The sequence below is a fragment of the Crocodylus siamensis genome, chromosome 1, assembly GCF_052110815.1.
Source record: "Crocodylus siamensis isolate JL-2025a chromosome 1, ASM5211081v1, whole genome shotgun sequence".
Classification (NCBI taxonomy): domain Eukaryota; kingdom Metazoa; phylum Chordata; order Crocodylia; family Crocodylidae; genus Crocodylus; species Crocodylus siamensis.
In genome coordinates, this window is record NC_143395.1 from 423,246,002 (window position 1) to 423,266,866 (window position 20,865).

At 70.7% G+C, this 20,865-nt stretch overlaps 3 protein-coding genes across 13 annotated transcripts; all 3 read right to left on the reverse strand.

The window, feature by feature from the left end:
• Positions 1-224: 224 nt before the first annotated feature.
• HPX (hemopexin) lies at positions 225-3,077 on the reverse strand. The gene is made up of 10 exons (XM_090031011.1): positions 2,954-3,077; positions 2,722-2,810; positions 2,553-2,633; positions 2,303-2,445; positions 2,054-2,207; positions 1,736-1,948; positions 1,254-1,370; positions 1,020-1,150; positions 761-905; positions 225-527 (listed from the first exon to the last, which is right to left on the reverse strand). Exons 1-10 carry the CDS (start codon positions 3,025-3,027, stop codon positions 301-303), a joined length of 1,374 nt encoding a protein of 457 aa, XP_089887137.1. The 5' UTR covers positions 3,028-3,077; the 3' UTR covers positions 225-300.
• Positions 3,078-3,985: 908 nt separating this feature from the next.
• On the reverse strand, positions 3,986-16,000 carry TRIM3 (tripartite motif containing 3). Of its 5 annotated transcripts, none has more exons than XM_090031025.1 (12): positions 15,843-16,000; positions 15,273-15,453; positions 13,234-13,477; positions 13,006-13,157; positions 12,750-12,930; positions 11,935-12,658; positions 11,178-11,281; positions 10,935-11,102; positions 6,338-6,506; positions 5,775-5,845; positions 5,336-5,476; positions 3,986-5,041 (listed from the first exon to the last, which is right to left on the reverse strand). In XM_090031025.1, exons 2-12 carry the CDS (start codon positions 15,401-15,403, stop codon positions 4,889-4,891), a joined length of 2,238 nt encoding a protein of 745 aa, XP_089887151.1. In that variant the 5' UTR covers positions 15,404-15,453; positions 15,843-16,000; the 3' UTR covers positions 3,986-4,888. The 5 variants fall into 5 exon arrangements, with proteins under 5 accessions (XP_089887151.1, XP_089887156.1, XP_089887154.1 ...); XM_090031030.1 differs by lacking the exon at positions 15,843-16,000 and adding an exon at positions 14,125-14,301 and having other exon boundaries at positions 15,273-15,439; XM_090031028.1 differs by lacking the exon at positions 15,843-16,000 and adding an exon at positions 14,125-14,304 and having other exon boundaries at positions 15,273-15,439.
• Positions 16,001-17,707: 1,707 nt separating this feature from the next.
• LOC149875672 (FH2 domain-containing protein 1-like) lies at positions 17,708-20,598 on the reverse strand. Of its 7 annotated transcripts, XM_090031036.1 has the most exons (10): positions 20,290-20,598; positions 20,149-20,210; positions 19,979-20,081; positions 19,803-19,888; positions 19,560-19,660; positions 19,411-19,481; positions 19,163-19,270; positions 18,964-19,034; positions 18,587-18,866; positions 17,708-18,359 (listed from the first exon to the last, which is right to left on the reverse strand). In XM_090031036.1, the coding sequence occupies exons 1-10, from the start codon at positions 20,554-20,556 to the stop codon at positions 17,835-17,837; spliced, it is 1,674 nt and encodes a 557-aa protein (XP_089887162.1). In that variant the 5' UTR covers positions 20,557-20,598; the 3' UTR covers positions 17,708-17,834. The 7 variants fall into 7 exon arrangements, with proteins under 7 accessions (XP_089887162.1, XP_089887163.1, XP_089887159.1 ...); XM_090031037.1 differs by lacking the exon at positions 19,560-19,660; XM_090031033.1 differs by having other exon boundaries at positions 19,803-20,081.
• Between the last annotated feature and the right edge of the window lie 267 nt (positions 20,599-20,865).

A 20,865-nucleotide genomic window follows, 5' to 3' on the forward strand; every position in this document is an offset into this window, starting at 1 on the left:
TGCCGCCGCCCCGCCCCCCGGGAGCGAGGCACCCCCGCCCCCCCGGGGCCCCCAGTGGACAGAGCCCCAGGCGGTGGCGGCGCCGGGCAGGGGCCTCCCGCGCCCCTGTGCCACATCCCAGACCGCCCGGCCAGGGGTGGCCGGACCCCTCGTCCTGGTTGTCGGGCCCCACGAGCACCGCCGCGGCCCCCGGACGCTCCCCCAGGACAGACGCAGGCGGGGGGTGTCCGTCCCTCCACTTTATTTGCTGCCACAGCCCCCCACCCCCCGCCTGCCGGACGTCGGGGCGCAGGCGCGCGCTCAGGCGGGGCAGGCGAAGAAGACCGCGGCGGTGTTCTGGCGGGGCGCGGTCTCGGAGGCGCTGGCCAGGCTAGCGGGTGTGGGGTAGTGGTAGAAGTCGGCGTCGTGGAACAGGTACACGCCCTGGCTCGTGCACGTGGCACTGTCCACGTGTTCATGCCTAATGGGCCCCGCTGGCTCGGGCACCCGCGGGTTCTTGTCCAGGTCCACCCGCTGCATGCTGCTGCCTGCGGGCAGAGGGGTCGTCAGAGCGGCCTGCCCCGCCGCACCACACTACGCCACGCCGCCTGCCTGGGCAGCCACGGGCCGGGCCAGGGCCTGCAGCCAGAGACCCCAGGGCCCGACCCCTGCCCAGACCCTGCTCCCTTCTCAGAGCTCAGATAGGAACCGGGGGTCCGGGTTCCCATCCCGCCACCCCGTGCTCTCGCCCTCCCAGCCCTCGCGCCCCTCCCTCGTGCACCTCGGATGACGTAGAGCAGCGTGGAGCCGGGGCAGATGAAGGCGGCGTCGGCACCTGGGATCCCCAGCTCGTCCTGCAGCCTCTTGGGGTAGCCCTGCACCGGCGCGTGGCTCCGGTCCTCCCGGTAGATGGACACCTGGGCGCCCTGCACGGACAGAGACGTGCCACGCTGGGGGCACAGGCGGACGGCCCGCAGGCGCGGGCACCCAGCCCCCTGCCCGGGTACAGCCCCCGGAGCCTGGCGCCGCACCGGCCTTACCTGGATGAAGTACGTTAGGTTCTCCCAGGTGAAGGCAGCGTCCACCTCACCCTCCAGCCCGGCCCACGTGTGCTTGATGGGCCACGCATGCCACCCGTCCCGCTGGGAGTCCAGGCGGAAGTAGTAGCTCTCTGTGGGGACACGTGTGGCTCCAGGGACAGCTGGGGTGCAATCCCTGTGCCCCGGGACAGGGTGTGCTGCAGCCCCCTGCCCCCTGCCCCCTGCCCCACTCACGGCGGAAGGCGTAGAGCCGGCCCTTGTCGTCGGAGGTGAAGGCCTGCAGGGGCATCCCGCTGCAGCGGTCCATGAGGGCGTAGAGCGTGGCGTTTTGGCGCGCCGCATACCCGTGACCTGCAGCCAGACAGTGTCGGCAGGGTCCCCGTGGACCCAGAGATGGCAGGGTGCCGTGGGGAGCAGGGCATTGGGGAGCGCTGGGGGCTGGGGGGGTCTCACTGCCGCTGGGTGAGAAGTAGCTGCGGGGGTAGCAGGGCCCCGGGTGCTGCCGTGGAGGTGTGCTTTGGGGTTGGGCCCAGGGGGTGGTTTGGGGTACTGGGGGTCCCCAAGGAGCATGATCTGGGGAGCCAGGCCTGGGGGGCTGTGGTAGGGAGACACTGGTGGAGCCGTGGTGCAGGGGGGCCAGGGAGCTTGGGCTTTGGGGACGCCAGGGGATCCTCAGCGCGGGGGGCCAGGGCCGGGCCCGGGGGCGCAGGCCTCACCTCTGCCGGGGCAGCAGATGAAGTAGTCGCGGGCGTCGAGGGGGTAGTGGCGGGGCACGTCGCCGGTCAGCGGGTGGAAGCGCAGGAAGCGCAGGCCCTGGAAGCAGTAGTAGCGCTCCAGCCAGCGCAGCATCGCCGAGCAGTTGCCCACCTGTGTCCATGCCCGCTCCTTCAGCTGCCCCGTGCTCAGGTCATACCAGTACGCATGCGTGCCTGCGGGCGGGGGGCGCGGTCAGCACCGTGGGCCGTATGCAGGCAGCACCCAACGGGCCCCCTCCAGCCCACACCCCCCACCCCACCCCACCCCGCGGCATGCACCTTTGAAGAAGATGACGCCCTCGGCCTGGCACTCCTCGACGTGGCACTCCACGGCACTGTCCAGGTGCCCCGGCACGCCCTTGAACTCGTCCCCGATGGCACGGGGGTAGCCGGAGCGCAGCTTCCCATCCGCATAAGCCCAGACCTGCTCGCCCTGTGGATGCAACGCTCAGCCCGGCTGGGGGGGAGGGGGCGGCAGCTCCAGCCCAGAGACGCCCCCCCCACAGCTCTCGCCTGCCCCCACGGCACCTGTAAGAGGTAGAGGCTGTCGTGCTCAGGACTGTCCTGGTGGTGGATGCGGAAGGCAGCGTCCACGGGCCCCGACCCCAGCTCGGGCCACGTGGCATTGATGGGCTCAGGCCCGCCGTGCAACCCCTTCCAGACCTCGTCCCCTGCGGGCAGTGGGGCTCAGACCTGGGCTGAGTGGGCCCCCAGCCAACCCTGGGGCGTCCCCCAACGCCAGCCCCCTGGCGCCAGCCCCAGCCCCAGCCCTCTGCACCTTTGAAGAACAGCATCCGGCCCTTCTCGTCCAGCGTCACAGCGTCGAAGGCCCCGTCGTCCGCGCAGCGCCGCAGCGTGTCTGCGGAGAGGGACCATCCTGTGAGCCAAGCCGGACTCAGGGGGCAGAGCCCCCGGCCCCACCACACCCCGCTGGACGGAGGTCTCACCCGTGTCGTTGGGGGTCTCAGCCCCACAGCGGCTGCCATGGGAAGCCCCAGGCAATTTTGGGGGTGTCATCCCAGGGCCATTGCGGGCACTGTGGAGAGCAGCCCCATTAGTGCTTGGCCCACTGGAGCTCCCCCTCCAGTGCTGCCCCTGAGGGAGGGGTGGGCTCCCACGCATGCCTGCCCATGCCCACCCGCCCCCGAGCAGTGCCCGGTGCCCCGTGCGGGCGCTCACTGCGGGTAGGCGAGCACCAGGGCCAGGGCCCAGGCCAAGCAGAGGGCAGTGGTGGCGGCAGCGGTGGCTCGCATGCTGCTGTGGGGTCCGGTGTCCGGGTGGGTCCAGCGCCTGCAGGCTTGGCCCTATATAGCCCCAGGTCTTGCTCAACCCGCCTACCGAGTTTCACCCCCGTCACTCCCCACCCCCCTGTGCCATTAACCCCTGGGGCAGCCCGGGACTGGGGGGGCCAGTGCCCCCTGCCCTTTGCTCCTCTCCCCCCGCAGAGCCCTGGTGGGTGCGGGAAGGCCCCCAGGCTCGAGGTCCTGGGGGTCCCCTTGGGGCCAGGGGATAAGAAGCAGGCGGGGGGTAGGGGGACATGTTCCTGAACCACCCCCACTTTCCCAGCACTGGGGACTTGCTTCCCCCCGCTACCCCGCAGAGACCTTCGTCCCCGCTCCTGTTTGCTCAGCCAGGCCCTGGCCCCATGCAGATCGGTCAGGGGCAAAGGGCACCACCGCCCCCAGCCAAGGGGGTCTCTGGGACCTGCCCCCCCATAACAGCCCCCGAGAGCACGCCTCCACATCGAGACAGGAGATGGGGGGCAGCCCCTGTGCCCCAGGCTTTGTCTTCGCACGTGGTCCAACTCCAGCCAGTGGGGGGGGGGGGCCTGGGCAGGGCCAAGGACATGACGGGTCCAGCCAGGCCTTGTCCGGCTGCCGGGAATCACCGGGGGGGCAGGACGTGCTGAGCTGGCACAAGCCACCTGTGCCAAGCAGTGTCCCGCCCAGCCCGTGCAGGCCTCCTCGAGTCTCCGTGGCTCTTCCCCATGCCCGCAGTGCCCCCACCCTGCAGAAGGGACCCCCAGTGCAGCCCCTGCGCCCCCTCCCCCCCCAGGCACCACGCCCTCCCAGCCCGCCGGCGCTCGGCTGCCAAGACCAGAAGCTTTATTCACACCTGCAGGTGCAAGGGGCCAGGCCCCGCGCCCGACTGCGCGCCCCCCCAGCAGTGCGGCCTCGTGCCGGTCCGGGTGCAGGCGCAGGAGGCAAGGGCTCTGTTCAGAATACTTTATTTTGTACATATAGTTTGTTAGCGTATGGCGGCGCCGCGGGGCCGGCAAGTGGGGGGCACTGGCTGGCCCCAGGCAGGGGCTCAAAGCAGGGGAGGGACAGGAGGAGCCTGTGGTGGGGGGCAGGGGCCTGGACCCCCTGCTGGTTCCACAGCCCGGGGGGGTGGGGGGACTGCTGCTATTGCTGGGGGGCAGCTGGTGCCAGGAAGGGGTGGTGCAAAACCACGATTATGGGTTGCAAGGAGGGAAGGAAAGGGAGGGGGTACTGCTGAGCCCAGGATGGGGGGGGGCAGGGGCTAGACCCAATCCCCGCCACCATGCACAAGGCTCAACGCTCACACCCCACAACCCCGCAGCATCACCCCCCCAGGACCGGGGAAGCACCGTCTCCTACACAACAGAGGAGATGAGGGCAGCTCCAGGACCCCCCCTGGTCTGCCCCAGCCCTGCCCCCCTCCTCTGGGCTCTGGCAGGTCCCTGCACAGGCAGGACAAAGCCAGGACAGCCTTGGCATCACTGGGGGGCACAGGGGCAGGAGTCCCCCCTGGCACCTGGCCCTGCCCCAGCACTAGCAATAAAGTGCAGATCACACCCGCGCCGTTGGGGAGAAGGGGGCAGAGCCACAGCGGAGGGGGCAGCCCCCAGCCCCACTAGCACCTCCCCTGGACCCAGGCCCCAGCAGCACCCAAGGCAGGCGATGCAGGGGCAAGACAGGGGCAGCCCCCGGCTGCCAGCACTGGCATGGAGAAGGCCGAGGGGGGGCCAACCCCGAGCGGTGCCGGGGCAGGGGCCCGGGTGCTGCAGCCTCCAGTGTCCGTGGCACGTGGGCAGGCGGCTGGCGCCAGCAGGCCCAGCGGGCGAGGACATGGCCGCCCGCGGCCTGGCTGCTACTGCAGGTAGCGGTAGGCCTTGAAACAGTGGTTGCCAGAGTCGGCCACCACCACGTGTCCGTCCGAGGTGAGCGCCAGCCCCTGGGGGCCGTACAGCGGGTCGGCCGCCGTGTTGATGTAGGACAGGAAGGAGCCCGAGCTGTCGAAGACCTGCGGGACACAGCGTTGCGGGAGGCGGGGGCAGGCCCCGCTGTCCCCCCTGGGGTGGACGGGGGGCCCTGCCCCATCCCCCAGGGCATCCCCAGCACCCCCCCAGCAAGGCTTGCAACCCCAGGAGGACCCAGAGTGCAGCACCCCCCAACCCCTTCCCCTCTCCCGTGACCCTGGCAAGCCTGTCCCCTCCCACAGCCCAGGGGGCCAAGCTCCCTCCAACCGGGGCCTTGGGCTCTGGGGCAGGAGCCAGGGATTAGGAGCTGGTGGCCCCAGGGGCAAGCAGGGCTGTACCTGGATGCGGCTGTTGCCCCAGTCAGCCACGATAATATTGCCGTTGGCGTCTACGGCCACGCCAGTTGGGGCGTTGAACTGCCCGTTGCCCTCGCCGTGGGACCCGAACTTGAACAGGAACTCGCCATCCGCACTGAAGACCTGGGGGACAGGGGGGTGTCACATCCCCCACCTCGGGGGTCCCAGGCCTGGCTGAGGCAGCAAGGCCCAGATGGGGGTAGTGGGGGTGGGGGGTGGGTCTCAGCTTTGGCTGGAGCAGGGGATGCTCAGTGTGCAGAGTGGGGTCCGCCGCCAAGGCAACCCCGCCAGCCCGTGGATACAGGTCTCCTCTCCCGACCCGGGGCTGCCTGTGCAGGGAGAGGATGGGACACTGACCCCCCCCAGGCCTCACGGGGCAGGCAGGGAGGGGGGGGCACGTGGCCCCGCTGCTGCGGCTCACCTTCACCGAGTGGTTGTGGAAGTCGGTCACTACGATCTCATTTTTGTTGTTCACAGCAACAAAGTGTGGCCCTGCGGGGAGAAAGGCTCTGAGCCAGGCTCAGGGCAACCACCCGGACCAGGGGCAGGAAAGGACAGGGAGTGACCACAGCAGCCCCAGCTCTATTAGAGACCGAGGGGGTGGAGGTAGCAGGACCCCAGGACCTCCCGGACCCACCAGGGACCAGGCCTCACCCTCGAGCCAGGAGGGAACGCCAGCATCTGGGCTCCCAGTCTGCTTCTGCTGCATCCCAGCTGGCCCCACTCCCCTCTGAGAGCTGTTTTAATGCACCCACTGCCCTGCCAGAGCTGGAGGAACCCAGGTGCCCAGGCTCCCGGGACCCCCCGGGCCACGGCTCCCTAGACCCCACTCCCATCTCACGACTAGGAGCCCAGGTGTCCTGGCACCCCCTGCTCTCCTCCAGAACTGGAAGAGGACCCAGGCATCCAGCAGCAGGCCAGCGCTCCAGCCATCGGAGCGGCTCAGTGGCCTCCTGCTGCGAGGACCGGACCCACGGCAGGTACCTGCGAACTGGCGCTCGGCCGTGCCGCGGCTGCCAAACTTGGTGACCAGCTTGCCGTTGGGCTGGAAGGTGAAGACGCAGCAGGCCTTGTTGTCCACCACGATGATGTGCCCATTGCGGTCCACAGCCACGCCCTTGGGGCCCATCAGCCGCCCTGCCCCGATTTTGGTCTGCAGCACCACACATACGTCAGGCCCAGCCTGAGACGCAGCCCCAGCCCGAGACGCAGCCCCAGCCCCTGCACCCGCAACCCTGCTGTGCCAGCGTCCAGAACCAGGCGAGACCTCCGTAAGCACCACACTGAGCCCTGGGGACCAGGCCCTGCAGGGTCTGCTCCCTACTGGGGTCTCTGGCGTGCCAGCGGGAGGAGCTCCAGGCCACAGTCCAGAGACTGCGTGCCATCAGGGACTGTGAGCAGGAGACAGACTCCTACTGCCAGGCCCTTCTCCCCCGGGAGCTGCAGGGGAGAGCTCCGTCTCCCTCCGCGACTAAGGAGGACTCTGGGACCTCCCGCTCTGCCCAGTCAGGGGCACGGACCGAGGTGGTCAAGGGCCCCAAGGCCCGCCGCACCAAGGCCCCTGCCCCGCCGGAGCTTAGCAACAGGTTCGCACCTCTTGCAGCCCCGGCAGAGCCTGCTCAGTTGCCGGCTCCCACAGGCAGCCCAGGCTCGACCGCAGCTACTGGCCCCGCTCTCCCCAGGACAAAGCGAAAGGTGTTTGTTGTGGGAGACCCCATCCTGCGGGGCACTGAGGGGCAATCTGCCGCCCCGACCCCTTAGCCCGGGAAGTCTGCTGCTTCCCGGGAGCCCGCATCCGGGACATTGCGGAGAGGATCCCGCAGCTCCTCCGGCCCACAGACCACTACCCCATGCTCCTTATTCACGTGGGCACCAATGACACAGCTCGGAGCACCCCCAGCCAGGTCATGAGGCGCTACAGGGAGTTGGGAGGGGGGTTAGGGGTCTGGGAGCTCAGGTGGTGTTTTCGTCGATCCTCCCAGTCTCGGGCTATGGGCTGAGGAGGGAGAGGAGGATCCACGCGGTGAACCAAAGACTGCGGCGCTGGTGTCATCGGGAAGGCTTTGGCCTCCATGACCACAGCCCGCTCTTTGGCGAGAGAGGCAGCGAGCTGCTGGGAAGAGATGGCCTCCACCTCTCTCCCCTGGGGAGGAGGCTCTTCTCAGCCAGGCTGGCTGACCTGCGCCACCGGGCTTTAAACTAAGCCCGCCGGGGGATGGGGGGACTACCGCCACTGCTGGCCTGCTGAACGGCCCTTGCAAAGCCAGCGGACCAAGGCACTTAAGGGAGCCCACCCCTGCCCCAGCCCTGGCACAATCTGTGGGCAAGGCAAGAGCCCCCAAGGGCACACTTGCCTGCCTGTACACTAATGCCAGGAGCCTGGGCAACAAGCAGGACGAGCTCGTCCCCCTGCTCAGTGCAAAGAAATACGATGTCACTGGAATAACGGAGACCTGGTGGGACTCCACCCATGACTGGACCACGGGTATAGAGGGCTGTACCCTGGACAGGAGGGATTGTGGTGACAAAAGGGGCGGGGGCGTAGCTCTCTACGTGAAGGAAAGCTACATGTCCCTGCAAGCTGATGTTGGTGACTGGCATGGACAGCTAGAGACCCTCTGGGTTAAAATTCGTGGGGAACACGGCACAAGGGACACAACAGTGGGAGTCTACTACAGACCTCCCACTCAAAGTCCTGAGCTTGACCAGGAGTTCGCCCGGGAACTGACTGAGGCCGCTTGCTCCAGGACCTTGGTTGTCATGGGTGACTTCAATTACCCGGACATCTCCTGGGAAGATCACTCAGCAAAATCCGAGCGGTCGCAAAGCTTTCTCTCGTGCGTGGATGACCTCTACCCGACTCAAGAAGTCTATGGGCCAACGAGAGGCAAAGCGCTGCTCGACCTGGTACTGGCTACGGGGGACGACCTAATCGGCGAGCTAGTGATTGATGGGAAGTTGGGTGACAGCGACCACGAGCTGATCACCTTCACCATCCGCCGGAAAGCTGGCAAGTCAGTCAGCAACACAGAAGTCCTCGACTTCAGAAAAGCCGACTTTGACAAGCTCAAGAGGCTTGTCGGTCAGGCCCTCAGGGACCGTGACCCCAGGGAGATGGGAGTTCAAGAAGAGTGGTTGCTTCTCAAGGAAGCGATCCTCAGTGCACAAGCTAAATCTATTCCAACATGGAGGAAAGGCAGCAAGAGGGCACAGCAGCCGCCCTGGCTCTCCAGGGACCTAGCGGACCTCTTACGGCTAAAAAGGAAAGCCTACAAAGGATGGAGGACGGGATTCACCTCCAAGGAGAATTACTCCGCGCTGGTCCGGTCCTGCAGGGAGCAAACCAGGAAAGCCAAGGCTGCAACTGAACTCCAACTAGCTTCAGGCATCAAGGACAACAAAAAGTCCTTTTTCAGATATGTGGGGAGCCAGAGGAAAAGCAAGGACAACATTGGATCCCTGCTAAACCAGATGGGACAACTGACAACCGACGCCCAGGAAAAAGCCAACCTATTAAATAGGTACTTTGCATCAGTCTTTCATCAGTCACACGGGATGCCCATGCCTGCTATGGGACAGGGAGATCTGGGTGAGGGGGATCCCCTACCCTCCATCAATGCTGACCTCGTGAAGGAACACCTTGAGAAGCTGGATACCTTCAAGTCAGCCAGCCCTGACAACCTGCACCCCAGGGCACTCAAGGAGCTGGCGAGCGTCATAGCCCAGCCCCTGGCACGGGTCTTCGAGAGCTCCTGGCGCTCTGGTGTAGTGCCCGAAGACTGGAAGAAGGCCAACGTGGTGCCGACCTTCAAGAAAGGGAGGAGAGTGGATCCGGCTAACAACAGGCCCATGAGCCTGACTTCTATCCTGGGGAAGATCTTAGAAAAGTTTATTAAGGAGGCCATCCTTGAGGGACTGGCCCAGGCTAACATCCTGAGGGACAGCCAGCACGGGTTTGTTGCGGGTAGGTCTTGTTTGACCAATCTCATTTCCTTCTATGACCAGGTGACCTATCACCTGGGCAAGGGAGAAGAGATTGATGTCATATATCTTGACTACAAAAAAGCTTTTGATCTGGTATCCCACGATCACCTCTTGGCCAAACTGCCCAGTTGTGGCCTTGGCTCCACCACGATCCGCTGGCTGGGAAATTGGCTCCGTGGTCGGACCCAGAGGGTTGTGATAGATGGCAGTCACTCATCGTGGTGCCCTGTGACCAGTGGGGTCCCTCAAGGCTCTGTCCTGGGACCCATCCTGTTCAACATCTTCATTAACGATGTGGACATTGGAGTCAGGAGTGGACTGGCCAAGTTCGCCGATGTCACCAAACTTTGGGGCAAAGCATCCACGCCAGAAGATAGGCGGGTGATCCAGGCTGACCTGGACAGGCTCAGCAAATGGGCAGACGAGAACCTCATGGTGTTTAACACCGAAAAATGCAAGGTTCTCCACCTTGGGAGGAAAAACCTGCAGCACCCTTATAGGCTCGGCCGTGCTACATTGGTTAGCACTACAGAAGAAAAAGACTTGGCGGTCATCATTGACCACAAGATGAACATGAGCCTGCAATGCGATGCTGCGGCTAGTAAAGCGACCAAAATGCTGGCGTGCATCCATAGATGCTTCTTGAGCAAATCCCAGGACGTCATTCTCCCCTTGTACTCGGCCTTGGTGAGGCCGCAGCTGGAGTCCTGCGTCCAGTTTTGGGCTCCACAATTCAAAAAGGACGTGGAGAAGCTTGAGAGAGTCCAGAGGAGAGCCACGCGCATGATCAGAGGTCAGGAAAACAGATCTTACGATGACAGGCTGAGAGCCATGGGACTCTTTAGCCTGGAAAAGCACAGGCTCAGGGGGGATCTGATGGCCACCTATAAGTTTATCAGGGGTGACCACCAGGATCTGGGGGAACGTCTGTTCACCAGAGCGCCCCAAGGGATGACGAGCTCGAACGGTCACAAACTCCTGCAAGACCGTTTCAGGCTGGACATAAGGCAGAATTTCTTTACTGTCCGAGCCCCCAAGGTCTGAAGCAGTCTGCCAGCGGGGGTGGTTCAAGCACCTACACTGAACACCTTCAAGAGTAAATTGGATGCTTATCTTGCTGGGATCCTATGACCCCAGCTGACTTCCTGCCCCTTGGGCAGGGGGCTGGACTCGATGATCTCCCGAGGTCCCTTCCAGCCCTGATGTCTATGAAATCTATGAAATCCGGGGCCAGTACCAGCAACACCGGCTGCCGAGGCCAGAGGCACTGCCTTGCTCCAGTCGCTCGGTGCCCCCCAAGGGCACAGCAGGCTGGTACCCACCCCCTGACCAGGCACCAGCCTGACCCCCCACTCCCCCAGCAATACCCCTGCCTCCTGTCCCAGACTGGGAAGGGAGCACTGTGGAAGCTGCCCGCACTGCACCAGCTCCTGGTTGCTCCCCACGGGTGTTACGGGGCCCTGGGCACCATCATGCACATCCACACCTGGGCAGCAGCCCCATCTGGGCTCCCTGCAGCACACCGGGGTCCAGCCCCAATGTGGCATGTGGGGGCGCCAGCCCTGCCACTACGCCCTGCCCTGGGCTAAAGCCTCACCTTGAACTTGCCCTCAGGGGAGAAGACGCTGATCCAGCGGTTGTCGTAGTCGGCAATGATGATGTCGCCATTGGTGTCCACAGTGACGCCAGTCGGGCGCTGGAGCTGCCCCGGGGAGCGACCCCGCACCCCAAACCGCAGCCGGAACTGCCCCTCATTAGAGAACACCTGGGGCGGGGCAGGACGAGGCTGTCAGCGGGGGCGGGATGGGGCAAGAGGGAGGGAGGAGGCCGAAGCTCCTACCTGGACACACTGGTTGTTGCTGTCAGCCACCACGATGCGCCCGGTGCTGGAGGTGGAGATGCCCTGCAGGTTGGTGAACTCGCCCTTCTCCCGGCCACGGCTCCCTGCAGCACACGCGGCCGGCATGAGGCCCCAGCCCGGCACCCGCCCCCATCCGGGAGCCCCACAGCCGGCACTGCCCCGGCACCCTCCCCTGTGGCCTGTGCACCCCACGCAGCCCTGGTCTGCTGCATCTAGGCCCCAGCTACACGTGTCCCCCGCCCAGGGCTCTTCCCAGCCTCCTACCCCTGCACGCCAAGACCCCCAGCACCCTCACGGCCCCTGCAGACAGCACGGGGAGGGGGCAATGCTGCCGTGCACAAGGCTGCGGCTGCCAGAGGGACAGCAGCACCCTGCCTCCACTGCACGCCTGCCAGGCAGCTCTGGACAGCCCCCCCGGGCTCCCCAGAGAGATACCCCTGCGGTGACCCCCAGGCCCGGTGGCAGAGATGGGACTGCCAAGGCAGGCATTACAGGTCCAGGGCGGATGTTGGAGTGGGCGACGTGGCCAGACTGCACGATACAAGCCTTCCCTGCCCCAGCCCAGCCACGCAGACGTACCCCGTGCCACAGGCTGCCCCGCAGCGCGGCAAACCGAGCTCCCAGCCACAGGCCGGCACGGGGGCTCCCTGCCCTGCCCGCGCAGCGCTGCAGGCCCCACGTCCCTGGTACCGAGGTGGCCCCAGCGCCCCCCAGGCTCCCCCGCGGCCGAACTCACCCACGCGGAAGATGAGCTCGTCCTCGATAGGGTTCTCCTTCTTCTTGCCGCTGCTGTACATGCTGGAGGGGCGGCGCACGGCCTTCTGCCGGATGTGCCCGCTGCTGGGAGACTTGACGCGGCGCTTGACGTCGTCAGGCGAGGGTGGCACGTCGGAGGCCTTGACGGCCCTGGCACGGAAGGGGCTGCCGCGGATGGGCTGCCCGTAGAGCAGGATGGAGAGCAGGAAGTCACCCTCCTGGCGCGGCGTGTAGAGCAGCTCGTAGGTGCCGTTCTTGTTGTCCAGCACCTCGCTCTCGGCGGTGCTGCCGTCCGGCCCCGTCACGGTGAAGCGCAGGCTGGCGCTGCCGCTGCGCACCAGCTCGCCGTCCTTGTCCTTGGTGGTGATGGCCAGCGAGGCGGGCTGCCCCACCACGGCGTGCCGCAGCCCCTCGCCTGTGGCGGCCGTGCGGTGCGCCACAGCGCTGGTGGTGACGAGCGCGCCCAGGTTGAGCACGGACTTGCGCACGCCGTCCGTCTCCACCACACAGTCCAGCTGGGCGTTCTCGTGCGGGTGCTCGGGGAACTCGCGGCTGGCCAGCTCGCTCAGCCGCTCGCTCATCTGCTTCTTCACCAGCAGCACCTCCGTGGCCGTGCCGTGGTGCAGCGCCTGCTCCGTGAACGTGCAGCTGCTCACGATGTTCTCCTGGCCCTGCCGCAGGGCCTCCAGCTGCGCCTGCAGCACCTGCGGGGCGGGGGCACGGCGGCCACGTCAGCCGGGGCGGGGGGCTCCGCTGGAGCTGGCAGGTGGAAGTGGGGAGGGGAGGGGGCCTCACCTTCTGCTTGGCCCCGCAGATGGCCTCGAGGTCACGCACCAGCACGCCCTTGCGCTGCTGCAGCGCCCGCTCCAGCTCCTCGAAGGTGCTGGAGATCTCCGAGACGGCGTCGTTCTTGCGCTCGGCCAGCTGCTGGCTGATCTCCGTCACCAGCCCGATGGCCGCCGTCAGCTGGGGCAGCCTGCGGGGCACGCGGGTCAGGGCCACGCTCGCGCCACCCCACCCCGAGCCAGAGCGCGGCCCCCCGCCCCGGCACCTGCTCTTGATGGCGTCGAGCTGCTGCTGCAGCGCGGCCTTGTGCTGCTCCACCACGTCGCGCAGCGGCACGGTGCGGTGCTCGCGGTGCTCGCCCTCCGTGCACTCGCGGCACATGGCCGTCTCGCAGGGCTCGCAGTAGAACTCCATCACCTGCCGGGCACAGCGGGCCACGGGCGGTCAGGGCCGGCCCGGGAGCCCCGAGCCTCCCCCCGGCCCCGGCACCCACCTTGCCCTCGTGGTTGGGGCAGGAGAGCGGCTGGCCGGTGACGGCGCTGACGGAGCCCAGCACGGCGGCCGCGGGGTCGCGGGCGGCCGCGGGGTCGGGGTCGCGCTGCAGCACCTCCATGAGGTTGGTGATGAAGAAGTTGTTCTGCAGGGCGGCCACGCCGCGCTCGGGCAGGATGGAGGTCTGGCGGCACACGGGGCACGACAGGGTCAGGCTCTGGGGCGGGATATAGTTCTGGAGACACCTGGGGGGGCAGAGCGGGCACAACAAGAGGATCAGGCCTGGCGCGGCGGGGGTGGGGTGGGGGGGGGGGCCCATCAGCTGGACAGACAGACGCTGGCAGCAACAGACAGACAGACAGACGGGGAGCCGGGGGGGGACGGGCGGGCTGACAGACAGGGGTGCGGGGGTCGCTGCAGGGAGACGAGGCACAGGGGACAGAGTGAGCGTCAGTCACCGGCCCCCACCCTGTCAGTCACCCTTGACCCCCGGCCACAGCCCCAGGGGCACCCCAGCCCGGCGCGCGAGCATGGGGGGCGAGGCGGCCACAGCCACGGGCACGGCGCGCCCCCCCGGCACCGCCAGCGCTAGCCGGAGAGCAGGAGGATGGACCACGGCTCCTCCCAGCATGCCTGGCGCCCCCCAGTACCGTGGGGCGGCAGAGACTCTGGGGTGCACAGAGCAGCGCGGCGGGGCCCTGCCCCAGGGCGGCACCGTGGACTCGTGGCTGCTGCTCTGCTCCGGCCCCTTGCCCCCGGGGCCGGCAGAGTGGAGCCCCCCCCCGCCACGGCACAGGGCAGAGCTCGGGGTCACCTCTCACAGGTGTGCAGGCAAGGCAGCGCTTTAGGGCTGCAGGACCAGTCAGGTTCGGGGGTCAAATGCCAGGCTCACCGCTCGCAGGGGTGCAGGTGGAGCAGCACCGTGGGGCTACGGTACCGGTTGGGATCGGAGGGGCTCCCCTCTCGCAGGTGCGCAGACAGGGCAGCACCCTGGGGTCGTGGTACCAGTCGGGGTCAAAGATCAGGGGTCAAGCTCACGTCTTGCAGAAATGACGCAGGCAAGGCGGCACTGCTGGGTGGCGGCACCAGTCAGAGTCAGAGGTCGGGGTCAGGCTCAGCTCTCGCAGGTGTGTGGGCAGGGCAGCACCTTGGGGCTGCAGTACCAGTCGGGGTCAGGGGTCGGGGGTCAAGGATCACGCTCGCTTCCGGCAAGCGTGGAGGCCGAGCGGCACGGTGAGGCAATCTATGGCAATGGCCAGGGCAGGCTCACCTCTTGCAGGTGCGCAGACTGAAGCAGCGCCTTGGCGCAGGGGTCAGGGGCCGGGGTCGCTTCTCGCAGGTGTGCCGGCAGGGCAGCACCTCGGGGCTACGGGGCCAGCCGGGTGGGCTCACCTCTCACAGAAGTGATGCCGGCAGGGCAGCACCTTGGGGCGGCGGTACCAGCTGGAGCCAGAGGCTGGGGGTCAGGCTCACCTCTCGCAGGTGCGCAGCCAGGGCAGCACCATGGGGGTCGGGGTCGGGGTCAAGGTCGTGCTCACCTACCGCAGAAGGTGTGCAGGCGGGGCAGCATATTGGGGCTGGGGTACTGGTCAGGGTCAGAGCCAGGCTCACCTCCGGCAGGTGTGCAGGCACGGCGGGGCCGCGGGGCTATGGCAGTAGGCGGGGCCAGGGGCGGGGCCAGGCTCACCTCTGGCAGGTGTGCAGGCGGGGCAGGGCCGCGGGGCTATGGCAGGGGGCGGGGCCAGGGGGCGGGGCCAGGCCCGCCTCTGGCAGGTGTGCAGGCAGGGCAGGGCCGCGGGGCTATGGCAGTGGGCGGGGCCAGGGGGCGGAGCCAGGCCCACCTCTGGCAGGTGCGCAGGCGGGGCGGGGCCGCGGGGCTATGGCAGGGGGCGGGGGCGGGGCCTCGGGGCTCGGCAGCGGCCGGGTGGGGGTCAAGGGTCGAGGTCAGAGCCAGGCTGAGGGCTGGCAGGCGGGGCAGGCCGCGGGGCTCCGGCAGCGGCCGGGGTCAGGGGTCAGGGGGCGGGGCGGGGCCGGGCTCACCTCTCGCAGAAGGTGTGCAGGCAGGGCAGCACCTTGGGGCTGCGGTACCGGTCCAGGCAGATGCTGCAGACCAGGAACTGCCGGTCGATCTGCCGCACCACGGGGCTGGCGCTGGCCTCGCGCTTGGCCATGGCGGCGGCGGCGGCGGCGGCGGCGGCGGCGGGGCCGGTGCGGGACTCGCCTGCGGGGGCGCGGGGCGTCACGGGCGCGGCCTCCCCGCACCGCTCCGGCCCCGCCCGCAGGGGGCGCTGCGCCGCCGCCGCCGCCGCCGCCGCGCCGCGCCGCGCCGCACCGCCGCCCCGGCCGCCAGCACGCCTGCGCGCGCCGCCGCCGCCGACGTCACCCGGAACCGCGCGAGGCCCCGCCCCCGAGCGCTGCGCGGGGGGTGCACTGCCCCCCAGCCCCGCCCCGCCTCGCCCCGCCCCCTGCGGGGCCCGCACGTGCCCGCGCCCCCCCGCACAAAGGCCGCGCAGCCCCTGCGCCCCCCCGGGCCGTGCCGCAGTGGGGTCGGCCCCGCCCCGGCCCGCCGCTGTCACCTTCAGCGCGCCCCGCCCCGCCCCCCGCGCTCACCCCGGCGCGGCTCAGGGCCCCCCGCGGGCGGCGCGGTGCGGGGGCGCTGCGGGCGCTGCCCGGCTCCGATCCCGCATCCCCGGCCCCGGCGGCGCGGACTGCAGCAGGGCGGGGCCCCCGCTCACCGCATCCCCGCGTCTGCCGGCGGGAGGGGGAGGGGGGGCGGGCGCCGTGCGGGGGGAGGGGATGCCGTGGCCCCGCCCCTCACGCCCCCCCTCCCCCCCGCGCTCCGGCCGGCGCGGGACGCCCCGTGCGCGCAGCAGCCCGAGCCCGCAGTGCGGGGGGGGGGGGGGTTACCATGGGAACAACTCCCGAAGGGACGTGCCTCCAGCTGCGCCCCCCCCCCAGCACCTGGGCGGGGAGGGGGGAACCGCCCGCACCTGGCACGGCCGCCCGCGCCCTGAACGTGTGTTTGCGCAGGGAGCGGCCCGCCCGGTGCGGGCGGCCTGGCCCCACCCGGCCCTCCCCGCCCAGCCCCCCCAGTGCAGACCAGTCTGAGCGGGGGAAATCCCTCCCTGCCCCAGTGCGGGGGTGGGGGCAAGACCCTCCCGCCAGCATGCTGCGGGGTCGAGCCCCCGCGTGGCCCCCAGAGCTCCTCCCCCCGGCATCCACCCCAGCCCCGGGGCCTGGCACGGGTGGCTCCCGGGGGCTGGGGGCCGTCACCGCAGCCTGGCAGGAGAACGGGGGCGGGGGCGGGGGGCACAGCCGCTGCCCCCGCCCCGCTCTGCTGCGGGGGTGAGCCGAGCCCCCCCACGGGCCCAGCCCGGCGGGATGCAGCGCGGTCTCCCCTGCCCCAGCCGGCCATGACCAGGGGTCACCCGGGGCAGGGGGCGGCCCCCGGGCTGGGCGAGGCCCCGCGGCGCAGGCGGCAGCAGGGACGCGCAGGGCAGCTCACGCCAGACCCCCCCGCACCCGGTCCTGGCGCGCGGGGGGAGGAGGGCTGGCACCCGCCCCGAGCAGGCCCCAGGCCCGGCCTGGCCCGGGGCTGCTCACCCGCGCTCCCGGCGTGCCCGTGCGGCGAGCCCGGCGTCCGGCCCCGGGCGCTGCGAGCCGCAGCACGCCGAGCCCCAGCGCCATGCGCCTGCCGCTGCTCCCCCCGGACTCCCTTCGCAGCCCCCCAGCCTGCACCCAGCTCGGCCCACCGGGCACCGCGGGCACCGACTGGGGCCGAGCCAGGCCGCACGTGCTCGGGGCGGCACAGGCAGGGTCCCGGGGCTGCCTTGGCATGAGGCAGGGCAGCCGGACACACGAGGGGCCCGCCCCCCCGGGGGAGCAGGGGCTGCTGCTGCTGGGGGCTGGACCCCAGAACTGGGGGCGCGCAGGCCCGTCTCTCTGCGCCAAGCGCTGCCCCTGTGCCTGGGCCATCGCCTGCACGCCCCAGGCCCCGTGGGGCAGGGCCGAGGATGGCTGCGAGGGCAGGGATCCTGGGTGCCGAGGAGCTGCCCCGCACTCGGGGTCGTGGGCTGGTGCAGGGACCCCATGTCATCCGGGTCAGGGGCGGCGGGGGGGTCACAACCAGGCCAGCTCTACCCACGTCCCCTCCACCCGCTCCATAAAACAGGGTGCAAACAGCCCTTGCCCAGGCCCTCCTCGAGGGGCAGGACAGGGCTGCCCTGCTGCGGCCCCGGGGCCCCCACTGCACCAACCCTGGGGAAATCCCTTCATCCCCCCCACCTGGCCCTGAGGGGGCTGCGGCCAGCACCCAGGGCTGGGGGGGAGGTGAAAGCCCCGCCCCCCGCAGCAGGACTGGGGCAGGATCCCTTCCCCACCCCAGCGAAGCCCAGAGGCCAGAAACACCAGACAGCCCCTGCCGTGCACCCCCACCCAAGAAGCAGCAGGCGCCCAGGCAGGGAGCAATTCTCACCTTTTATTAGCAAACAGTAAAAACATCCCGAGAGCAGCGGGAGGGAGGGCGCGCGGGCCCACCCCCGTCCCAGACAGGCCAGGGGGCACAGGCGCCCCGCGGGGGGGGGGGGGCTGACCCCCTCTGGGCTACGGGGCCCAGCGCCACCTCTCCCCCGCCGTGCTGAGGCGGCGAAAGAAGCCGCCCAGGGCAGAGCCGTCACGGGGCTGGGGCGGGGGCCCGGGGGAGACGGGCTGGTCCTGCCCCCCCTTCCTGCGGAAGAGGCTGGAGAAGTGGAAGGAGGCCGAGGGCGAGCGGGCCCGGGCCCGGGGCGCTGCTGGGGCTGGAGCCGGGGGCCGCTCCGGGAGCCAGGCCTGGAGGCCCTGCCCGAAGATCTCCACCTGCCCCTGAGCGCGGGGGGGGGGCACCGGCTCGGGCAGGGTGGGCACCGTGTGGCACCGGGGGAGCGTGGCGCTGTCGCCGGCCCTGGGACCCGGCCGTGGGGCGGGGCACGCGGGGCGGGGGCCGCGGGGCCGGGGCGGGGGCCGCAGCAGCAGGGCCAGGTCCCCGGCGGCGTCGCGGGCCGAGCACGTGGCGACGGAGCGGCGCTTCTGCTGCCGTTCCCGCTCCAGCCGCGCTCGGCGCTGCTCTGCCTGCGCCCGCGCCTCGTTCTCCTGCCGAGAGAGGGGGGGTCAGCACCTCCTGGCCCCCGGGGCGGGGACCAGAGCCAGGCTCCTCGCCCTCTCCTTCCACCGCCCGACTCCCCCCCCCCGCGCGGAGCTGGGAGATTCCCGGCACCTGCCCGGCCCCCCCCCGGAGGGGATGAGACCCAGGCTGCTCCCCCCCCCCCCCCCCCGAGCTAGCCCTTCAGTCCACGTGCTGGAGGGCGCCGCGGGCCTACCTGCACGGCGGCGAGGAAGTGCGCGGCGAAGGTGTGCATCACGGCGCACAGCTCCTGCAGGCTGCCGCGCTCCGGGTCCTCGCAGTAGAAGTCGAGCAGCGCCGCAGCCGCCAGCCGCAGCCGGGCCAGGGCGGCCTGCGCCTCGCCCAGCGCCGCCTCGGCCGTGCGCACGAAGGGGCCCAGCTGCGCCCCCAGCCCCAGCGCCTCCAGGCTGGCCCGCGCCCCCGCCAGCCGCGCCGCCAGGCCCTGCAGCTCCTGCGCCACGTCGTGCTCCGCGATCCTGCCGGGCAGAGCGGGGAGTCGGGGCAGGCGGACACCTCCCGCCCCCCACGGCCCACAAGCCCCCCGGTGCCCCCGGAGAGCTCTGCCGCGCTCACCGCGAGGCCGGCCCCACGTGCTGCAACTTGCTTGGGAAGTCCAGCAGGCCTGGCTCCATCCTCTCGGCCTCCTGCGGGGACAGGCGGGGGAAGCGAGGTGCGGGCCGGGGCCGGGGCCGGGGCCGGGAGGCCCCAGGGGCAGGCAGCGCTTGTGCCCCGCCCGGGGGGAGCCGTGCCCCGCCCCGCCCCGCCCACTCACCAGGGCCACGAAGTGCAGGAGGTCCAGGCCCGGCCTGTTGGCCTTGGTGTCCGTCAGCCGCAGCAGCGAGGCCACGCGGAAGCCAGCGGCCTGGCCCGCGTAGCCGCCCTGGCAGCAGAGACACCTTGGCAGCCTGCGCCAGCGCCGGCAGCCCCCTCCGCAGGCTCCCGGCCCCCAGGCCTCGCCCGGCAGGGCCCAACGCCAGGCAGCCAGGCTCCCACTCCCCCGCCCCGGCGCCCTGCGCTCACGCTGTTCAGGTGGTTGCCGGCTCTCAGGATGAGGTGCAGGACGGCGTGCAGCTCCTTGCACTCCAGCAGCTCTGCGGAGAGGGGACCAGGGTGACGGGCCTGCCGGGGCCCGAGCCCCAGCCCCGCGCGCCCCAGCCTGCCCCACGCACCGGCGGTGGCGGCGCGCTGCACCTGGACGGACGACCGGAGCGCGGCGAGCCGGGGGAAGACCTCCTCCCGCAGCACCAGCAGCTCCAGGCGCTGCGCGTAGCTGGGGGCAGGCGAGCACGGGCCGCTGCGGCGCTGTGGGCCGGACTCGCGTGCCCCCCGCCCCGGCCCCTGCGGGGACACCCCCCCCCCCGCCCCGCCCCGCCCCGCCGCGCCCCGCCCCGCGCTGCCCCGGGCCGGCTCACCCGGGCACCTCGCTGAGCAGCAGCACGAAGAGCTCGGGCTCCGAGAGCCGCTCGCGGCTGCCGCAGAAGGCCGCCAGCTTCCGGGCCTGCGGGCGCAGCGGGGTTAGCCCGGGGGGAGCGGGGAGTGGGGGCCCCGTCCCCGCCCCGCCCCGCCCCACCCCGCGGGCCCCCATCACCTCCTCCGCGTCCGGCAGCATCTTGCGCAGCTCCCGCAGCTTCTCGGCGCCGTAGGGCGCGCCCGCCCCGTCGCGCAGGTCCTCCACGACCTGCCGCACTGGCCTGGGGGGGCACAGGGTCAGCCAGGAGACCCCCGCCCCGGGCCCCCCCAGCCCGCGGCCCCACTCGCCTCTTGAGCTGCTTCAGGAATATGCCCAAGTTCAGGATCTTCTTGGCGTCCAGCAGCGGGACCTGGGGAGCAGACGGACGGGGCGGGCAGCCGCGGCTCCCCGCCCGGCCCCGCGCCCGCCCCGCCCCGCCCCGCGCCCACCTGCCCGGCGGGGCGGCCGAGCGGCGGGAGGCCGCGGGGGGCGGCCGGCGGCTCCGCGAACAGCTCCTCCAAGCGCCGCCGGTCCAGCGGGCCCGTCGCGGCCCCGGCCCCGGCCCCGGCCCCCCACACCGTGCGGCGCCCCCGCACCCGCGCCTCGCCCAGCGCCGCCCAGTGCAGCTGCCGCAGCCGCGGCCGGGCCCGCGACGGGGCGGGCGCGGGGCGGGCGGCGGGCGGCGGCGGCGGCGGCGGGGCGGGCGGCGGCGCCATGGGCACGAGCAGCAGCGCCGAGACCCCGCGTCCACGCGCACCGGCCGCGGCCCGCGGCGGGAGCAGCCCCCGGCGGGGCGGGGCGGGGCGGGGCGGGGCGGGGCCGGGAACCGCGCGCACCTGCGGGCAGCGGGGCCCGCGGGTTGGAGCCTCCCTGCACGGGTCTGGCCCCCGGGGCGCGGGAAGCCCGGCCAGGCCTGCCCCTGCCCCTGCCCCCACCCCAGCTCTGCCCCAGGCTGCAGCAGAGGTGCCACTGAGGAAGGGGGCGCAGCCCCGCCGGGCAGCGAGGGGCTCCTGGGGGGACGGCTG